This window comes from Anabas testudineus, chromosome 3 (genome assembly GCF_900324465.2).
Source record: "Anabas testudineus chromosome 3, fAnaTes1.2, whole genome shotgun sequence".
NCBI lineage: Eukaryota > Metazoa > Chordata > Actinopteri > Anabantiformes > Anabantidae > Anabas > Anabas testudineus.
The window spans coordinates 13,364,503-13,383,636 of NC_046612.1; the positions used below are offsets into that span (position 1 = coordinate 13,364,503).

The window sequence follows — 19,134 nt, forward strand, 5'->3', positions numbered from 1 at the left end:
GAGACATAAATGGGACTTCTTCTCCACTGGCATCAAACCAAACCACCAGTAATATCTTTTCCTGGACTGCAGAGGAGACTAGACCAGAGGGCATCTAATGAACCAGAAATGACATATCACTGATTTTCCTGCTCATTTCAACATTGTGTATCCTCATGTCCATGTGGGTCAAATGGACAGGAAAGAGGTGACCACATGCTCCATTTGTGGCTTATTTTTCATTCTGAAAGCGTCTAAATAGCAAAGGCACATCACTGTGGTATCAATGCCAGAAGAACTGCAACATGATGTTTAAACAAATCTTTAATACAAAGATAAGTGTTGCACCCTTGTACAGAAGATTGACACAGATACAAACCGCACACGCCATGTCATAGCTGATCTTACAGTGGCTTCTGACAATATTCACACCTCTTCACTTTTTACACACTTTATTGTGTCGAAGATTTCATTTTAAATGGACACGTGCCATTTAGCCCATGAATCCACACTCAATAAGGACACAGTGAAAACATGTTTTTAGAATTTGTTACAAATTTATAACAAAAATCAAAAACTGAACTCTCTCATTTCTAAAAGTAATCACACCCTCAGTTCTGTAATTAATATTTTACGTCTTCTTGGATACATTTTCCACTCTTCCCACCTATGTGTGAATTGCTGTCTTCAGGTTTTTCCACAGATGATCTGTGGGAGGGACAGGCTGGGCCACTCACAGACATAAACTTCTCATGAAGCCACTTCAGCATTGTCTTGGCTGTTTGAGTTGGGGAATAGGTTTGCTGAGAGGTGACTGTCTGCCTGTGCCGCCGAGAAGCACCCTTACAGATCTTTACTCTCCATGTGGGCCGTCACGTGCCTTTTCCCAAAGTGAATACTGTCTAACCACGCTACTATTGAGCTGATTGATGGAGTTCTACTGAGATACTTTGGCAAGTTTTTCTAATCAATTTTTAATTTTGCAACAAAAAAACCCAAAAACTTTGCAGTTTTCAGATGAGTAAAACTCAACTCAACTTATCCACACAGGCTTAATGCTGTAATTTCTGTCAAAGGTGCTTCTTCTAATTACTGACTTGAAGGGGGTGAATACTTCTGTTTTATGTTTGTAAATCTTCTTTAATTACTTTGAACAGATCAGTTTCCATTTTTCCAGTTTTGCAACTGAGTTTTTTATTTTTCGCCAGATGAAATACACAATGAGGTGTTTCAGTTTTAGATTTTTAAAACAAATCTGCACATTCAGCTGAATGTACAAACACATTATTCAGGAGAATCCCATATGAACATATTTGCACACGTACACACAAAGAGAGAGAGGGAGAGAGAGAAAGAAAGAGAGAAAGACAGTGAGTGATCACTATTCCTGATTATCTTCCATATCCAAATACACCCAATGTATGGTTTTTGGCTGTAGGTACAGTACACTTTTGCACACAAAGGGGATGACTTGGAATGCTATATTGGGTAAAACGTGAAACAGACAGTCCCAATGTGCAGCAATGATCCACTGAGTGGAAAGACAGTCTATAAAATTCCCTCATTGAACCACAGCAGCAGGATGTTGCAACTAGCTCCATGGGAATGGATGCAGAAGAAACAGGAAGACAAAAGCAAAAGAAAGGGGGGTGCAAGCGGTCAGGGGTGAGCAAGTGAAAAGGGAATAGGAGGAGGCAGCAAGAGACCAGCAAGAAAAAGGGCAAGAGGAGAAAGAGCTAGATGTGAACAGGGTCAGGTGTGAGAGGTTAAAGCGTTCCTTCATCGAGCAGTTTGTTGATGCCATTGCAGATCTTCCTCAGAGAGAGTCTGTACTCCTCTCCATCCCCGTACAGCTCGGCCAAGAACTCCCCGTGGGCAAAATGATTGAAAACGTGATCGATGCGTGCATGTGAGCGTGCGGTCAGGTGCTGCTCGACCAGCGCATGAAGCAGGTCCCTGCACTCCAGCAAGAGCTCTGAGAGAATATTCCTGTCAAAGGTGTACTCCACCTCGTAGAACGATACTGCTGTCATGGCCGCCTGGTTCATCTTCTTCTTGAAGCGCTCCACTGTGTCCAACTCGTCAGGGCTGAACTGGTGGTTGCGGTATAAGATGCCTATCTTCAGGGCAATCTTGATGATGTCCTTGATGATTTTGTGGGCCTCTTTCTTGCTCTTGGTGAACTCCCGGCTAGTTTTGTAGAGCTCGTCCAAGATCTCACTGCTCGTGTCATCTGTCAGCATGTTGGCCACCACCATGGTTGCCATCTTACTCAGGATCTTCTTCTGGGCCTGCAGTGCCAGGGAGCGAGAGTTAAAGCTCTCCTGTCCTGAGGGGAGAGACAAAAGGAAAGAAAGGGTGTGAGGTTAGTCTTGAGGGTCAGAAATCCCTCTGATATTATATTTTTAAAGGAACAGTGGAGCAAATAAACAAAACTGTGGAATAATGATCTTACTGAATTAGTCTTGTCATGCACAGATTTACATTAAGGCAGCATTACTGGATTGTTTTGGCCACTTGGAGGCAGCAGAATAAGCTGGAAACATGACACTAACATGCTATCATCTTTAAAAAGGTGACACATTTAGCAGACGTGGTCTGTTCAGTACAATATTCAATTTTCCTCTAACTCCATATGGGTGGAAATGGCCAACAAGTGTCTCTTCATTTTCTTCCCTGAAACAGTCGGCTGTATTGTCCTGTTTCAGAAATGTGTCCATTTGTACGACTGAAATCTGTTAAATGCAATCGATTCTACCTGTGGATATACATATAGAGCTGCAGCTAAATAGAAGTTAATTCGACTAAAACAACATTGCACACTGGGGATCAGATAAGAAGGACACTAAACTAATGCAAAATAGAGTCTGAATAAGTGAAAACTGAAGAATACATGAAATGTAGTGCAGCCACATTCTAAGTCAGGGCGGCGTCCTTCCTGGAGTTGGCAGCGGTGTCGGCTGACCATGGGAGGAATGACTATCTCCTCTGGATAACATCAAACAGCCGTACACCGACGAGAACGTCTTTGCACACTGTCACAGCCTTATGATGTTCTCTACTGCAGTTGCACTTTATCATGGAGGAGAACATCAAAGGCTGCCTGTTTCCTCATACAGTGACACCAGAAGCCCAACATGTGTCTGTGTGAATGTGAAGAGTGGGAGGATGGAACAGGGATTTTATTTAGCTGCCACCCAGTCACAAATTACACACCAGATAACTCCTATTATGAATAAAGCAGGGGAAAGAGATTTCACTTATTATTTCTTTATCCTGGGGGCATTTTCAGCCTCTTGCCCCCCAGAGAGACACAGAGAGAGAGAGATGGTGAATGGGGATGTCATTACCCAGTGGGCTCAGCACAAAACCGCAGATGAGCCCAAATTCAAAGAGGAACACCTGCTTTGTTGTCATTATAATTTCATTTAAAGAAACAGCTATGTGGCCACGCCGGATTCACGCCATTGTTGCATTCGCTGGGTGTGTTTCTAAATGTGCATTATTTAAATGCACTAATACAATAGAGGTTCCACAACAATTGGGAGAAACTCAATCCAAGGCATTTCATTTGAATGTACAGAAGTGGCATTTCACGTATTGGTCTGATGCTAACTGGCATTTCATGTCATGTAAATTAGCCGACCATGACATTTAACAGCTAATAAAGCCTTTGTTTTTGTCACTTCCCTGTTCAAAAGATCTGATGTTCCTTTTTTAACCACTCTTTTGTTCAGCTTCATGAGAGTGGGGGTGACACCTATTGTATGTTAGACAAAAGTGGAGTGGGTGAGTGTGGAGATGTGAAACGTGCCGAAGAGTTTTCTAAAAACTCTGAAAGTATGAACCATTGTAAGGGTCAAAAGTAGCTTGACTGAAAACTAACTTTTCATTTTACAGTTACCGTTTTCCAGTAATTGTCATTCAGGATTAGTAAGGTGCTGGCTCGTCTCCAGGGTATAATTCTGACTGGGATAAATACACTCAACAACTTTCCATTTTCACAAAGCTCTCTAAAGTTATCTGTGCACATTTTAAAGAATGCTTTATCCAATTCCTTTGAGGAGAAAAAGTTAAAAAGCAAACTGAAGTCAATAAATTCAAAATAACAAAGTAAATATCATGGCATAGGTCATATCATTCATGCTCCGTTGGACTGTATTTGAATGCAACACTCACATCCACCAGACATACACTCGAGGAAGTCTCATTATTTTTACTCTATGTTAGCAGAACAAGGAACCAAAACACAGACACATTAGTCACTTTAATGCACAATATACATACATAAGTCAGCTGCTATAAGTCCAATATTTACTCTCCCTTCAGTTATTTTTAGCTCTCGAGCAGCTCTTGCAGGACATCTGGCTCTTTAGCTTCACATTCTTCACATGTCTTTCTGTCTTTTGGTGCTGAGTAAATAGTGCCAGCAGCTTCTGTTTAGAGACCGCTCAAAACTGTACGGCGGGAATACAGTATTTTCTGTAAAAAAGTTTGAATAGCACAACCAGGATATATAGCCGTGGTTTTCATTAGGCAGATCTGTGCCTCTCATCAACAGGCTCTCTTTGTCACTGTCATTTCCTGTTTCTCTGAAGCAGCTCTTTGTTCCACTGAGTCTCTGATATTCACAAACTCAACTGGATAGATTTCTGAAACCCTGGCACACGGATGAAGGTGACAGCCTGTTCCATAAAGCCAGCCTTGTCAGACCAGTGGTTGTGCGAGCTATTTGGATTTGGATCCTACCAGCATGTGTGTCCAGTCACTTTATCTAAATGAATTCCTCTTCTGTGCAATCAACTAAGCAATATCTGTGATCATCAATGCAGATCAGTTTAAATCATCAGTGAAACAAGTGCTGTGTGAAGGGAACTGATTGGACCTTTTCTGTTTGTGGTGCAGAGCTAAAAGTAGACTAATTATTCTTCTGCCATCCCCAACCACACAGCCTGGAGCATGTTTCTGAGGACCAGCAGGTGCCTATCGACTCACTTCCCCTGACCCCTGTCTCAAGTGTGTTTGCACATCTCAGAGTGGCAAAAACATGTAAGCAGAATTAAATAAGTGTGTGTGAAGGGGGGGGGGGGGTTCACTGCGAAGAATGGATGCGATGAGGCTGCTTGAGGTGTGAGTCAGAGTGGTGGGCAAGGAGGTGGGTGATTCAGAGTCTGTCTGGAGATTTTAGCACATACAGTAAGTGAGGGTAGATGATTATAAGAGTGCACATGGAGACACTGACAAGTCCAGCCCTGCACACACTCACGTACAGCCTGTCACCCAGAGGCTGAGATGAGTGACATGAATGAGGCAGAATGTCAGAATGAGTTAGTGAAGAGTCTAAGCTGTCAGGGGAGGGATGGCCAGAAAACTGTCTACCCTGTTTCTTAAGTCTCTCCTGCTCTCACACACACACACACACTCTCTCTCTCTCTCTCCTGTCGGCTCATTATTTTCCCCGCATCACTTGTCCTCAAGTGTAAACTTTTTACAAAATAAAGTGATCATTCTGTACAGCATGTGGGAAGAAATTGCTGAAAACAAACCAGGAGCAAAGTTCTGCACCTATGTAGAACAGTCACACAAGTCATCTGTCCATCAACGCGGTTGCATAAGAGTGTTCGGGGAATTAGTGAAGTTTACTTTTAACATCAGGATTAGTAAGGTGCTTGCTGCTCTCTGGCCGCGGCTGTTGACTAGACAGTCTCTCTTTGTTCCGCCTGATGTTTTTAGAGCGCTGAGTCAACAGTTTCTGCTGTGCTGCATCAGAACATACATCTAGTGTGGAACATGGAGAACGGCCAAGCTTGCCCCGCTAAAGATGGCGTGCTGCAAAAAATGTCCATCTGATTTACTTTTCATTTTAATCAGAGAAACCTAAAGAATATCAAGAAAAGCACATGGTTTTACAGCACAGTTAGAAATAAATCTGAGTAATATCTGAGGAACAGTTTGACATTTTGGTGAAAGTGCTCACTGGCTTTCTGGCTAAGAGTTGAGGCCAATTTATGATTTCCACTGTCGGTGTGTGTGTGACGTAAATTCTGTCCTCAGCCAAAGTCTGCGAGGTACCATGCAGATTTCCATGCGCAGCCCAAAAGCCAAGCTCTAGCTGACGGTAACACAATCCACCTGTCAATGCCTGTAAAACAGGTTAGAATTTATTTGTTTAACAAACACAAAAATAGAAGGAAGACTCTGTCAATTTGCCGTTTTATGGATGGTGGTGAGCTGGTCTATTTCTTGGCCACTATCAATAACGTCTCTGAGTTGATTGCTTGACAGCTGCTGAGTGCCAAGAAGTAGTCAGAGCTTTAAAGGGGCTGGTAAACAGATTTATGCTTCGGACGTAGCCAGGCTAGACTGTCTCATCTCCCATTTTCCAGTCTTAGAGTTAAGATACTCTAACTACCTGCCGACGGCATGTTTATGTCTTACAAATACATATATAAGTGGTATTTCTATTAGTTAAATAAATAATACCAAAAACTCGAACTACATGTATGTTGTTGGATCCATAGTCAGCTAGTAGCCAAATAACTGATGACGCCAGTAACTGTGAGGCATGAATTATTGTGTTCTCCTTGAATTTGTGAGCGATTATAACATCTTTAGTTAAGGTTAACTGAAATATCAACAATGAATGATTTATACCATCTGGTGAAATCTCAGTGTAAAGCAGCTCATTCCAGAATTAGTACGAATCAGACGAATTAGTAGAATTTTTATAGAAGCGAGCCAACCCCGACTAGTGATATTACTCAACACTACAAGACATGATTTGCTAATCTGGATATTTTCTGTAGTGTACTGTGAAGCTGGGCTGTGAGACGAAGTCCTGAGGCTTGTTTTGGTCTCGTTCCAGAATAACCAGAGAAGTGAACCATTAGCAGGACCAGCAGTTAACACTGACAAGGGCCGACTGGCCTTCATTGAGTCAATGCTGCAGGCACTTGTGGGCTTATCACCCGGAACAGTGTAAAATATACACATCTGACTGAGGCAGCTGGGCGAGTGTTTGTGTGTGCCTTTCAGTGTCTGTTTTTGTTCGCTGGGCTTCATGTCTCGACAGCAGAAAAAACAACTTCAACATAAATAGAATCCAGTCGGTCCAATTTAGAAGGACGTTAGGGGGAAGATGATGTCAAAGACACTGACAGTAACAACTAAATGAATCTGTATTTTGTTGTTTATCAGTCAAGGTAATTCTGAAATCAAGATTTTATATTTAAAGGGAAGTAAAGCAGAGATACTGGACTACAGGAAACTGTATGTGTCAATGCATGTGTATATATTCGCACAAACGTGTATAGATAAAGCAGTGAATAGCAGAACTGTGCAGTATAATGTTATCAAAACCTGTACATTATACATTTATAGTATATAGTAAATGTATGATTCTTTGCTTGTTTGTCTGTTTTCTTGCCTGGTGAGCTGTGAGCCACTAACAGCATGATGATTCTGCTCCGAACCTTTTAGAGTTTCTGCAGGGCAAAAACATTCTGGTCATATAACGTGTCAGAAACACACACACACACACACACACACACACACACACACACACACACACACATGCTAACACAAAGCTTGTTGGTGCTTCTCTATTTGGAGTTGCTAATGACAACATGCTCATGTTTAGTACTAGACAAAACCAGGTCACACTCTTTGCACAGGTGCACAGGTGCAGAGAATGTTTTTTTTTTTTATTATCTTCCTCATAGACATGCATTCACACGATCACCGTGCACGTATATGCTCACACAACACAACCACCTATTCACAGAGATGAAATCTATAAACAGTTGTTCTAATAAAGCCATATATTACGGTAACATTAAATGAACATGTGGCACTCAAAAATAGATAAGAAGAATTAAAAGAAAAATGACAAACTATTTGCTTTTTATTTCCATTCATCTATTTACTCTGCTTGACTGCTTAGCAACTGTCACTCTTTCCTCTAAACATTATTAGTTCAAACAGTAAAGGTTGCAGAAAGGCAGGAAAGGTGAGCTGTGTTTGGGTGAACAACAAGCAAAAAAGCTGTTGAACTTTGCAAAACTTCCTTGTTCTGTAGCCTAGCTGTAGTCATTTCCTGCTGTACTGTACATTTACTTACCATCTGCAACCTATTTCCATTCACAGGCAATAACGATTTGTATAACTGAATATCCAAAACATGCCTCTCTGAAATGATACGTTGCCGAGCCATTCTTTGCACTGCTAAAACAGCAATAATTTCCCAGACCTTTTCCTTTTCGAGTGTTTTCTTTTGTACGACAGCTGTACAGTGCTGATTCCCCCCCCCCCCCCCCCCCCCTTTGCTTCACATGTACCGTACTGCTAAACTTCTGCAGCCGTTGCATTTATATTATGGCAAAAAGTCTAGCAAAAGTCTTCAGTTATAAGGTCTGTCATTCATCAGCAATGCCAGACAATAACACACCAGTATCAAGAAAATGTTAGGGAGAAAAGGTTCTGTAAGCAGGAGAAGTGACTGTTTGACTTCTACTCCTTTGCCTTGTCCTTTTTGTTTGCATTTAATTTCCAACAGCAAGTTGCTGCAGCTCTGGCTGCATTTACCAGGTCGTTCTGCAAGAGTAAAGGGGTTTTTAAAAGCCTACAGTGTTAAGTGTTAGGCAAACCTGAGAGGCCAGTGGACTGGAGTGTGGAGCAGAGGTGCTCTGTGCCAGGTGGTACCACCATTCAACTAGTGGAGCTGGGGGAGCGTCCCTGTTTGAGTTGCAGACTTCTTCTTAATCAACTGTGTTGATTCACGCTTGCAATTTTGCTTCCGCATTCTGGGATGGGCGCACACGCACAAACACACACAGTAGTAAACAGAGTGTGTAACGATACATCACGATGTAGGGCTTCGTACACGACGAAGGAACTGCAGAAATAACCAGGTGGTGGAATACATGAAAGCTTTTTTTTTTTTGGTATTTCATGTCTCTCCTCCAGTCACTCTGGACCTGCAAAGGCACTGCACTGGCGTATTTTTGACTCCCACATCTCAAATCAGAAGATGACTCAAACATGCCGCCCCTGCACACTCTGTGTCTGTTGTAATACATATGTGAGTTTGTCTCTAGTTGAACGTAAATGGGGATGATAAAGACTGAGAATGATATGGTTTTCTATGAGAGACAGAATGTGACAGTACAGCGTAGCGTGCATGTCTGCTCGGTTCTTAAAATGTACAATCTAAGCCAGTTTCCAAAGGGCACTGTCATTGTGAAAGAGGTCATTCACTGTGCACAACAGCTGCCCTGGATTGAGAGGACGCTTCAGATGTCTGGGGTTAATAAACAACTAACTAATATTTTAATGGCTTTCATTTGTGTGAAGTCGGACGACAGAGTTTAAAGTTCGTTCCCCCTTGTCGATGTGGATCACAGTATTTCCAGCTGAAACTGGAACTTACAGGCTATAGCTCGGCTCAGGTTGTGCTGATAGAAAGTTCAATCCATGAAAATAAAATAAATAAGATTTCTATCCTAATAAGAGAATGATAAAAAACCAAATGGCTGCAGCATTTTCCTTAGTAAGCCTCATGACGTTGCTCCAGTAATAGCTCAGTATGCACAGCAGAAATGTATTTATGCTAATCTAACTTTAATAAAGAGGTCTGATATACTTAAATCTACTAAGTGTGTTCATCCTGGGACTGGTCTAAGTGTCTCTCATGTGAGTAAGAGTCCAGAGAAAAGCACTTAGGAGCCTCTCTGAGTCAGGAGAGACACAAGAACAGATTGCCTTTGGCTTCTGCGCAGCTTTATTAAATGCCTCATCCCTCATCTCTTCCTTTGTCTCTGTTTGTCTCTTCGTTTTAATGACCATGTCCCTGTAGAGCTGAACTCGAGAACTGAGGCAAAATGAAGCTGTAGCAGGAGATGTCTGATTGATTATTGTGCCACAGGCTTGATCGCCTGTCATGAGGAACAGGAGGGGGGGGGGGGTGGGGGAGGTTAAGGCTAGTGGAGAGAGAGCTATCAGTGGTTTGACCTCCAGCTTTAGTTCTGCCCTTGGCTTTCATTACAGTCATTCGTTGTTAGGATGACCAGTGAAGTGGCTGGACTGCAGAGGATGAGGAGTAGTGTACAGGACTTCCAGTTAGGACACAACTAACAATTGCAGTGTGGACTGCAGGGCCCCGTGAGACCTCTGCCTTTTGACTCCTACTCTGCTGTAAAGCTAATGTCTTCACCAACTGTGGTTTGCTGATGTCCGCCGTTGTTTAGTTGAAGAGCCAGGCCACAGTTACCTGCTTATACAGGCATGGGAGCTGCCTAGAAGATGTCACCCCCCCCCCCCCACCCTCCCTCCCTCTGCTTCGGAGTATCTCTGGAAAACTACTTTGCTGCAATCATCAGCTAATGCTGAATGCAAATGTTGAGGAAACCATGAGTTCAGGGCAAAATGCTTAACAACCCTACATGAATAAATCATAATTTAGATACTGGCCAGTGATCAGTTCTTCAATGCAATATGGGTTTTAGGTTTTATGGCTTTCAAACTTTGACATGCAGCTGTGGACTAGTTTGCAGAAACAACATACTCACTAACCATCTCAAGAAATTATTGTATTCCTAAAACAGCCGTACTCTATTTATAGAAAGCTGGTGCAAATATGTGGGTGTGTGTGTTTGTATGTGAACTGTAATGACAGACTGTGAGACTGAGGCCTAATATAAAACAGGGAAGGATAAAATATTCCTTACTTTATCTGGCCTGGAACCCAGACAGAAAGTTCCCTAAACTTTTTCCATCTGAAATGAAGGAGCTCATCTATTTACAGAGAGAGAAGGAGGGCGAGAGTACGAAGGCGGGGGTGGGCAGAGCTGGCAAAATGTACATTTCATTTCACACCATTCAGTCAAGATGAATAGAAGTGAGCAGAATAAAGGAAAAGAAGGGAGGCATGATCGCTCGGAAAAATTCTCTGAATTTGCACATGAAAAAATAAAACTACTTCGACAATCGCAGCAATTTTAAATGTCTGAGGTTGTGTCCCTTCATTTAAAAGGACTGTGGAAGGATAATGGAAATAAGGATAGAGGTGGTATAAGTGTGGAAAGAGTGGTGACATCATATGTCTATATTTTGATTGTGCAGCTCCTGTTAAATTCCCTTCCCTACATCAGACACACAACATCAAAAACATCTTCTCACCCTTGTTCCTCTTAATCTACAGCTGTGTTAAGCGCTGACTGACACTGTGGTGCGCGTCTTTGTCTTACGTTCACGATGCTCTTGTCTCTTCCTCACCGTCCATTTCTCACCACATCTACAACACTGAGTTGAGCGTGAGTGGCAAAGGAACTAAGTGTTTTCCGGCCCCCGGGTGAATCGCTCCTCTCATAGACCACGGCCAAGTCTCAGCATGCCGTGGCATCGTTTACAAAGAGACACACATGCTTGCAAAAAACACATGCACATACGCAAATCCCCACACGCACAATATGCCAACCCTTGCCAGCTTCGCCCCATAACTTTGACATCCTGGTTTGTTTACTAGTTCACCCCTCTAACAGAGCTCACGAATGAGTGAGGTGCTGATCACTTAAAGAGGCTCAGCCTGTCATTGCCCTTATATACAGCTGAAGTCCAGCACCCCTACCCTCCATCCTCTCAACCACTTCTGTCCATAACCCAGTGGGTTGCTGTCATGAAAAGCTGAAACAGGGTTCTTAGTGTATTATTTGTGTTTCATGAACATTTGCTGTATTAAACAAAGATAAAACAATGATGTTGCTGACCACTTCAGTTTCCATGAGGCTTTGACGGCATGCCAGTGGTTAATGGGATGCTCAAGGGATCACGGCGATATTTGTAATTAAGCAAGTTACAAAATATATTACCCACATAACTTTCCTCATGATCTCAGTTCAAGTTAAATCAATCGGTCTATTACAGCAGTAGATGTCCCATCTTTTCCAGAAGACAAGATAAAGTTAAACCTCAGTTAGACGGTTGCTCTCGCCTCGATTGGGGTTATAAAAGTGGCTGTGCTTTAAACTTTGGCCTTGAAGGTCTTTGCTGTGCATGACACTCTGTAGTGTAAAGCCAAAGTGCTGCTGCTCTCCTTGCTGCACCACCAACTAATGACCAGGAAATAACTGTGGTTACACATGCTCACATAAACACACACACATTTGTAGATTTGTCTCTGACTTTAGTGACTGCATTCCTTTATTCAACTTAACCCTCTCTGCTAATTCAAATGGCAGCGTTTGAGGACAACAGTGAGCGGCTTTTTACAGGTAGCTTCACTGAGCTGCTGTTAATAACCATGAGGTGTCTAAACCCATGAAATGTGTGTTGTTGCTAAAGTGGCAGCCTGCTACACAAATTGTTGTGATATATTATACTCAACATGACTAGTCTGCTTTTTCCTAATGTTAGCTCAGTTGCCCTAGAGTTTAGTGTGAAAAGCTTTGTGTGTAATCGCCTCCCACTCTTGCTCTCCGTTGCCTTTTTGCTGTTATTATTTGTAAGTGGGAGAGAAAAGGTCTCCATTTAACTTAATATTGGATGGTAGACAAGACAAACCCAGACTGCACCGGCCTCCACAAACGATCAGACTCTTCATTGGCACTAATTGTGAAACTCATAATGCGATTGAACACAAGTGAAGATTTATATCAACGCAGCGTCTTCATCTCCTGTGAACAGGATTCACAGATCTACAGTAGATACCTGTAAAGGCTCATTGCTCCACTCCCGCCGGTCCAGCCTTCCCCTAATATAGACCACCCTCCCTCACACTAGGCGCCACTAGTGACTGTTTGCTTTGCTCCAACTGGACCTCCATTGAAACCACAGCCTCCTCCTCCTCCTCCTGAGTGTGTGTTTATGAGGCCTTGTCAAAATGCTTCTGTGGTCTAATTTCACATTTCAGTAATGCCTCAGTTGTGGGGAGGCAATTCTTTCTCCTAGCGTCCCACAAACACTACGAAATGCATCGGCACTATTGTGTCAGCACAGTGCGTACAAGAGAAAACGCACTGAGGCACAGGTCAGGATGCCGGGAGTTTGAAGATCTGCCTTTTTCTGTAGCTGGGGGAAAAAACACTTTCTCCTAAGTCATCTTTTCCACTTAAAGCTTGACGTCTATTTTCTTTTCTTCTTCTTTTTTTTTTTTTCTTGTTACAATTTTCCAGGACCAGCTTCTGGTGTCTCATGTGTGTGTTGAGGCTTGGTGTGCACTAAGCACTCTCCATCTGTGTGCCAGATTAAAGGCAGAGGAAAAAAAAAAAAAAAAAATCAGGGATACATGTGTTAGGAGAAACTCAAGACCAAAGGAATGAGCTAGAGGAGCAGGCACATTCAGTCTCTGTGAATGTGTGTGTGTGTGTGTGTGTGTTTGCCGGTGTATTACAGTGTGTGCACGACTGGCCCACTCTGCCTGTCATGTGTAAAGCATGTGGCCTGTCTGCCAACATGGTAATCATGAGGCAGAAGCTCTCGTATGATTGCTGGGTGCTCTCAGCCAGGCCTAATGCAGCCGTGATTTCTTTCTTAGATCTTCGCGGTTTGTGGACGTGTGTATAAGTGGCAATTAAAAAAGGACAATAAAGCTGCAAATGTGCCAATACTGAAGATGACCTGGCCGAAGATTAAACTTCAGTTGTATCATCAAACAACATCTGCAGTTTTTTTTTTTTTTGTTTATACTAGAACCACAGCAACAGCCCTCATGCCCTTATGAATCTCACAGCTGTTATTACAACAACCAAGCAGCTTCTCTTTTTAACAAGTCTGCTTTCCATAGAAAATCCGAAGTAAACACAAATGTCTGGAAATAGCTTTGCATATGGATGATGGGGTTATGGTGTTACAGTGAGTCGCATCATCACGATGAATCAGACAAAAAGTAGACTGGACTGATCACTGGCTGTCCTCCAACAAATGAGACGAGCACAACAACGAAAAAATAATTTAAACCAGAATCCTGGAGAAGCTGGTGAAATGCTAATTTGTATTCTCTGTTGTTCACCCGCCGTGCACTGTGGACTCCAACATTAACAGAAAGGGAGTGTTGACAGTCATTCTTGCTTTGATTCACAGTTAGGTGTGATCATCTCTGCTCCACCACAGGAAGGAAAGGCAGGAGTGTTGGATGAATCAGTACTGGTATGCTCAGCATCCAGCTTCTTGCACAACTGGATGACTGTATGATTATGGGAAAAATGTGTGTGTGTGTTTGCGTAAAGTCTAAAGGGTATTTCATTTCATTTCAGTAGAAATGAGTAGTGCAGTGTGGTTTGTCTTTGAGCTTTAACATAACAATAATGTTGGATCTGCAGTGCAATAACCAGAAAATTCTCTGTCTTACTCCGTAGCCTAAATCCTGAGTCTCACATGATCACAATTTGTTGTCAGCGCCACATCATCCAAGCAAACTGTAAGTTGTGCAATAAGCTATCCATCATAGAGGGGAAATCATACTGATGTGTTTTTTAACTGAACTCATTCAACACATTTATTTTTTATCCTAGACATACAGACGCTGATGCTATATTCACAACTTCCTTCTTCATTGCGTGACAACAAAATACAAAACATATACCTTCACTCACCAGTGTTTTTTGCTTTTAACCCATGTTGTTACAGTTTTCCCTAGTATTAACAAAGTTATGTATATATCTATTGTCAGTCGCCTAGCAACAATGTCCTCAAGACTTAAGCCACCAAATGACTTAAAATGCAAGTCGTAACGTGGGTTTTCATTTCCTATGTTCAAAACAAAACTCATGAGCTTCACTTGAAAGCAGCATTACCCGTGGCTGAATGTACCAAGGTCAAACGTACTGTCTGAGGATTCTCAGAAAAGCTTCGTGGAAAACGTGGAACTGAAGAAAAGTGCGAGATCATTTCCCTGAAGGTTGGTGCAACCTGCAAGTGAAATCCACGACTGCACCCAAAGTAATAAAAACTCAAAACTCAAACTCAAAAACATTTAAGAATGAATTCGATGAACAAGGAGTCTGAGATGTCAGGCGGCGGAGAAGGAGGCTGAAGGGTCAAAGCCACCTGACACAAAACACCTCAATATTTACACCACTGAAGTTTTGCGCCTGGACGCATATTTAAAGCACAGATCAATCACACATCCCTCATCCTCCGAACCAGAAGCAAGGGTCATGTTTGTGTACAGCATGGCTTTCAAAATACGCTTGTTTTCAAAATATATTTGCTCAGGTTTCATCGGAGCGTTTGACCTTATAAAGTGAGACGTAACCATTTCTTTTCACTGACGGTAGCACGAAGAGCAGAAACAGCTAAAAAAGCACAATCGATATTGAGCATGAGTCAGTCTCATGTTGCCCGACTCAAAGAAATCTCATTCTGCTTTTTGCAGTTATTCCCTTCCTGCTTTTTTTTTTTTTTTACCTTCCTTTTCAAATGGAGAAACATTATTTTCAGGCCAAAAGACAAGCTCACGCAAATTGATTCACTTTAGATGGGTGGTAGCTTTAATAGATCAAAGCATGTGTAGAAAAATGATTCAATGACTTTACTTTTGGCCCAGTCTCTGGAAAACCTTGTACATCACTTCACATGAAAGTATCTGTCTCTGCAGATCTGCTCGACGAAAGTGCACCAACTGTTCCTTCGTGTGAGAATCCTTGTTCATGTCTTAACCCTGAACTGCCCGTCTGAAATCAGCAGATGATACAGAATGATACGGATATGTCAGGGAGGACAGACAGACAGTGGACCAGATGGACAGACAGATGATCAGAGTTCAACAGAGCATCAGTAACGTACAGAGCTGTACGGCATCAAACAAACTGACTGACTCACTAAAACATGTCCTGATCCAGCACTCGACCGTCATTCTACACCTGTAGCACATCAGCTATAATAACTAGAGACAGTCTCTACTCCTGACGACCTGATGACCTGATGATGTCATCGAGCTGAATCTTTACAGTGTGTGTTCATGTGAAAAAGCAAAGAGGAAAAGTTTCGATTGTTATTGTTCCAGTATGCTGCTGCATCGTGTTATGAAAACCTCCTGAAGACATATTTGACCTTTGAACCCACACTTATCTCGAGAAGGCTGTTTCATATCATGGCTTGGATTTTCTGCACGATCACAGTTCAATAAATCGCCCACACTCTTGGCATCCAACGAGAGACACTAAACTTTAAGACACGCCAACTCCCATAACTATATAAATATATTTTTTGCCCTGTACTCTGTACTCATAAAAAAAATCTTCTAAAATCAAACAACCGCACTCGGCTTCCAGTAATCTGAGGATCTGAGTGTGACCTGCACCACAGAGAAGATGATTTTGGTGCTCAGGGAGGCTGTGCTCTCTCTGTAGCTGGACGTGTTGATGAACAAACTGGCTGCACGTGTCGGAGCTTGTCTGTTCCTGGTGCTGACTGAGCCCCAGCTTTTTATCTGCACTCTCAATGAGCCTCTGCCAGTCACCAGCACCGGAGTGTACACGCTGTACACAGCAGAGCTCGCAGCGGCTTGCAGCTTTGACGCATCACAGGAATGATCAACAGATAGCGGCTCGAGTGTGAAAGACTCTTAAAGTTCTGATTTAGAGGACGCAACAGGGTATTTGGTTCAAGTCCAGCTATGATAACATGTTAGAAACAGATGTTATAGTTGAAGTAATCCGGCTTACCTGGAGAGAGGTCTCCATCACTCTGCTCTCCGGAGTCTGAATCCATCTTCCCTTGCAGGACACTCGGAGGCTGTAGACTCTCTCTGATCCCCCTTTTCTTCTTGTTCCCTTTTTGAAAAAAAAAAAAACAAAACAAAACTAGGAATGCAAGTTTTTGTATTTTATTCTCTCCTGGTGGACTAAACTTCTCCTCTCAGCCTGGCTCGCTGCAGCTGTGAGAGGAATGCTACTGGGCTGATTTGTTGAGCTGTCCTCCTTTTTTTTTCTCCTCTCCTCTCCTCTCCTGACTCTCTCAGTCTCTCTTTTTCCTTCTCTCTCTCATCTACTTTCTCGTTTTCTGACGCTTGCTCCCTCTCAGTCCGCCCCCTTCTTGGTTTCACCCTCCCTTGTATCTGCCACTCAGTCCCTCCTCCTCTTCCTCCTCCTCCTCCTCCTCCTCCTCCTCCTCTCATTCGGTGCTGTCACACTCAGTCTCTTCACGCTCTCTCCACTCCAACTCTTTCTCTACCTCTTTCTGTATGCTGTAAGTGCCGTCTCTTCCCCCCTCTCTCTCTCGCTTCCTCTCTCCCTCCCTCTTTCTGTTTCTGTGTAAAAGTGCTGCCTGTGTTTTAGCAGGCGAAGGGAAAAGACTCATTCAAGGCAACTTGAAATTCATCTCCAGCAGGAAAATCTGCTTGTGACTGGCTGTTATAAAATCAGTCAGTATCTGTGGAGGTCATACAAAGTCAACTCAGGTTACTGTTTTACTATCTACAACAATCACTGAGGGGTTTGTGTTTTTCAAATGTAACAGGAAAGCAGCTTCTGCATATTCAGTGGTGATACCTAACTTGAATTACCAGCTGTACGGTTTTGTTTTCAGTCCTGCCACGTGCCACAGGCTTTTACTAGCACGACTAAAAGTTCACAATTTCACTGTTGTTTTAGCTAAATCTGGAAAACTGGACCACCTTACACTTTTAGTTTCTATTCACTGTCAGATCAGACTTGTTGGTGCTTCTTGTCACAAAATGAAAATTCTCTTTGTTACCCGTCTGATCTCTTAAACCTTTTTTTCTTCCCGGTGCTCTTTGATGTCAGAATGCAGGTTATTCTTTGCCCCTTTCCCCCGGAATAATAATAATCGTGTGTGTTTGTGTAGTCTGCCCTCTTCACAGATCTTCGTGGTTTATTTGATAGCAGCATGTGGAAGACGTTTGATATCCACTCTTCATTTATTGCTGTGCTTAATTTAAATCTGCTATCTGTTCACCTCCCATCTTCCCAGAAGAGGACACTCCCTCAACGTTCCTCCAGTTTTTAAGTTTACAGGTTGTAAATTGTAAAGCCAACGCTGTTTGCTAAAACATTCACTGCTAAAACTTGACAAGACAATAATATGTCAGTGTTGTGTTTACATCTTCTGCCAACAAGAGGCCCAAACAAATCTGTTTTGCACAAATAGTTTAACAAATAGCTATTGCTATATATTTCTTGCAGTATAAGTTAAATGTCTCCCATAACTGACGAAGCACAGGAAAAAAGCATTAGGTGTTTTCATAGACCAGTGTCAGGTTTTGGCATCTGAATCAGTCCACAGCTTGTTTGTTGACTCACATTTTACACATTCAACAATCATGAGGAGAGAGAGGTTTATTTTAGAAGAAGATATAACACTTTCTCCACCCACTCAAGTTTTAAAGGTTGCGACTTTCGCTGGAACCCTCTTTTTCTTCTGCAGCTGATAACAAGAAACAAATAGAGGAACTCTGGGAAATACTTTGCACGTAGTCCAAAAATAGCCCTAAGACATGAGAGTGGCGATGGATAAAATGTATAAAACCATCTCAGGGTGGGTTTCTCTTCTGATAAACTTCAATTAGATGTCCTTGGATTCACATGTGAGGGGGCAGGTGGGCGTGCAGTTGGGGGTCTGACAACAGTTGCGGGCTATATGATCTCCCAGGTGTGGACCTGACTGCCGCTCAGCATGAACACTGGGCACCAGATGGCATTAGCCTGCTTGCCCACTGCCCAAGGCTCACTTATCTTCAACACTGTGTGAACTTCAGTGTGTGTGCATGTGTACACTGTTCTGTAACAAGCTGAGCAATAAAGCTGACTGGATGACAAATGGAGATAGTAGCTCAGGCTGTGTAAGCAGGAACAGAGACATGCTTGCGCTGAGCTAAAGTAGAATTAAAATAAGGCTTTAGTATTTTGGTTGGATTGTAAAAGTACTTTGATATAAAAGTGTAAATGTGCAAGAACTCAAGAAGAAGCCAAACAAAATCGAAACAGAACACACAGTTCAGTCCCTCTGGCCTTTTCATGTGCGCGTAACAAATTCAGTTTCTGATATAATCACCATCAGCATCTCTAATACTGTGCCCTGAGTAATAGCGAGGCCATTTTATTTGTTGTAAGTTATTTCGGTTGTGTAACTACAAATTACTGTCAGATCTACCGTGTCTCTGCTGAACAGGACAAACCACACACACACTAACCCGAGATGATG

General features: G+C 42.5%; 1 protein-coding gene across 2 annotated transcripts; it reads right to left on the minus strand.

Annotated features, from left to right (window-relative positions):
* Nucleotides 1–285: 285 nt before the first annotated feature.
* On the minus strand, nt 286–17,021 carry tnfaip8l3 (tumor necrosis factor, alpha-induced protein 8-like 3). 2 transcript variants are annotated; one of them, XM_026378197.1, is made up of 2 exons: nt 16,638–17,021; nt 286–2,308 (listed from the first exon to the last, which is right to left on the minus strand). In XM_026378197.1, exons 1-2 carry the CDS (start codon nt 16,681–16,683, stop codon nt 1,746–1,748), a joined length of 609 nt encoding a protein of 202 aa, XP_026233982.1. In that variant the 5' UTR covers nt 16,684–17,021; the 3' UTR covers nt 286–1,745. The 2 variants fall into 2 exon arrangements, with proteins under 2 accessions (XP_026233982.1, XP_026233983.1); XM_026378198.1 differs by lacking the exon at nt 16,638–17,021 and adding an exon at nt 7,406–7,448.
* Between the last annotated feature and the right edge of the window lie 2,113 nt (nt 17,022–19,134).

Coding starts and splice junctions, on each gene's coding strand:
- tnfaip8l3 (XM_026378197.1), bottom strand. CDS start 16,683: ATGGATTCAGACTCCGGAGAGCAGAGTGATGGAGACCTCTCTCCAG. Junction 2,309..16,637: donor TGATGGAGACCTCTCTCCAG/GTAAGCCGGATT, acceptor CTCTCCCCTCAG/GACAGGAGAGCTTTAACTCT.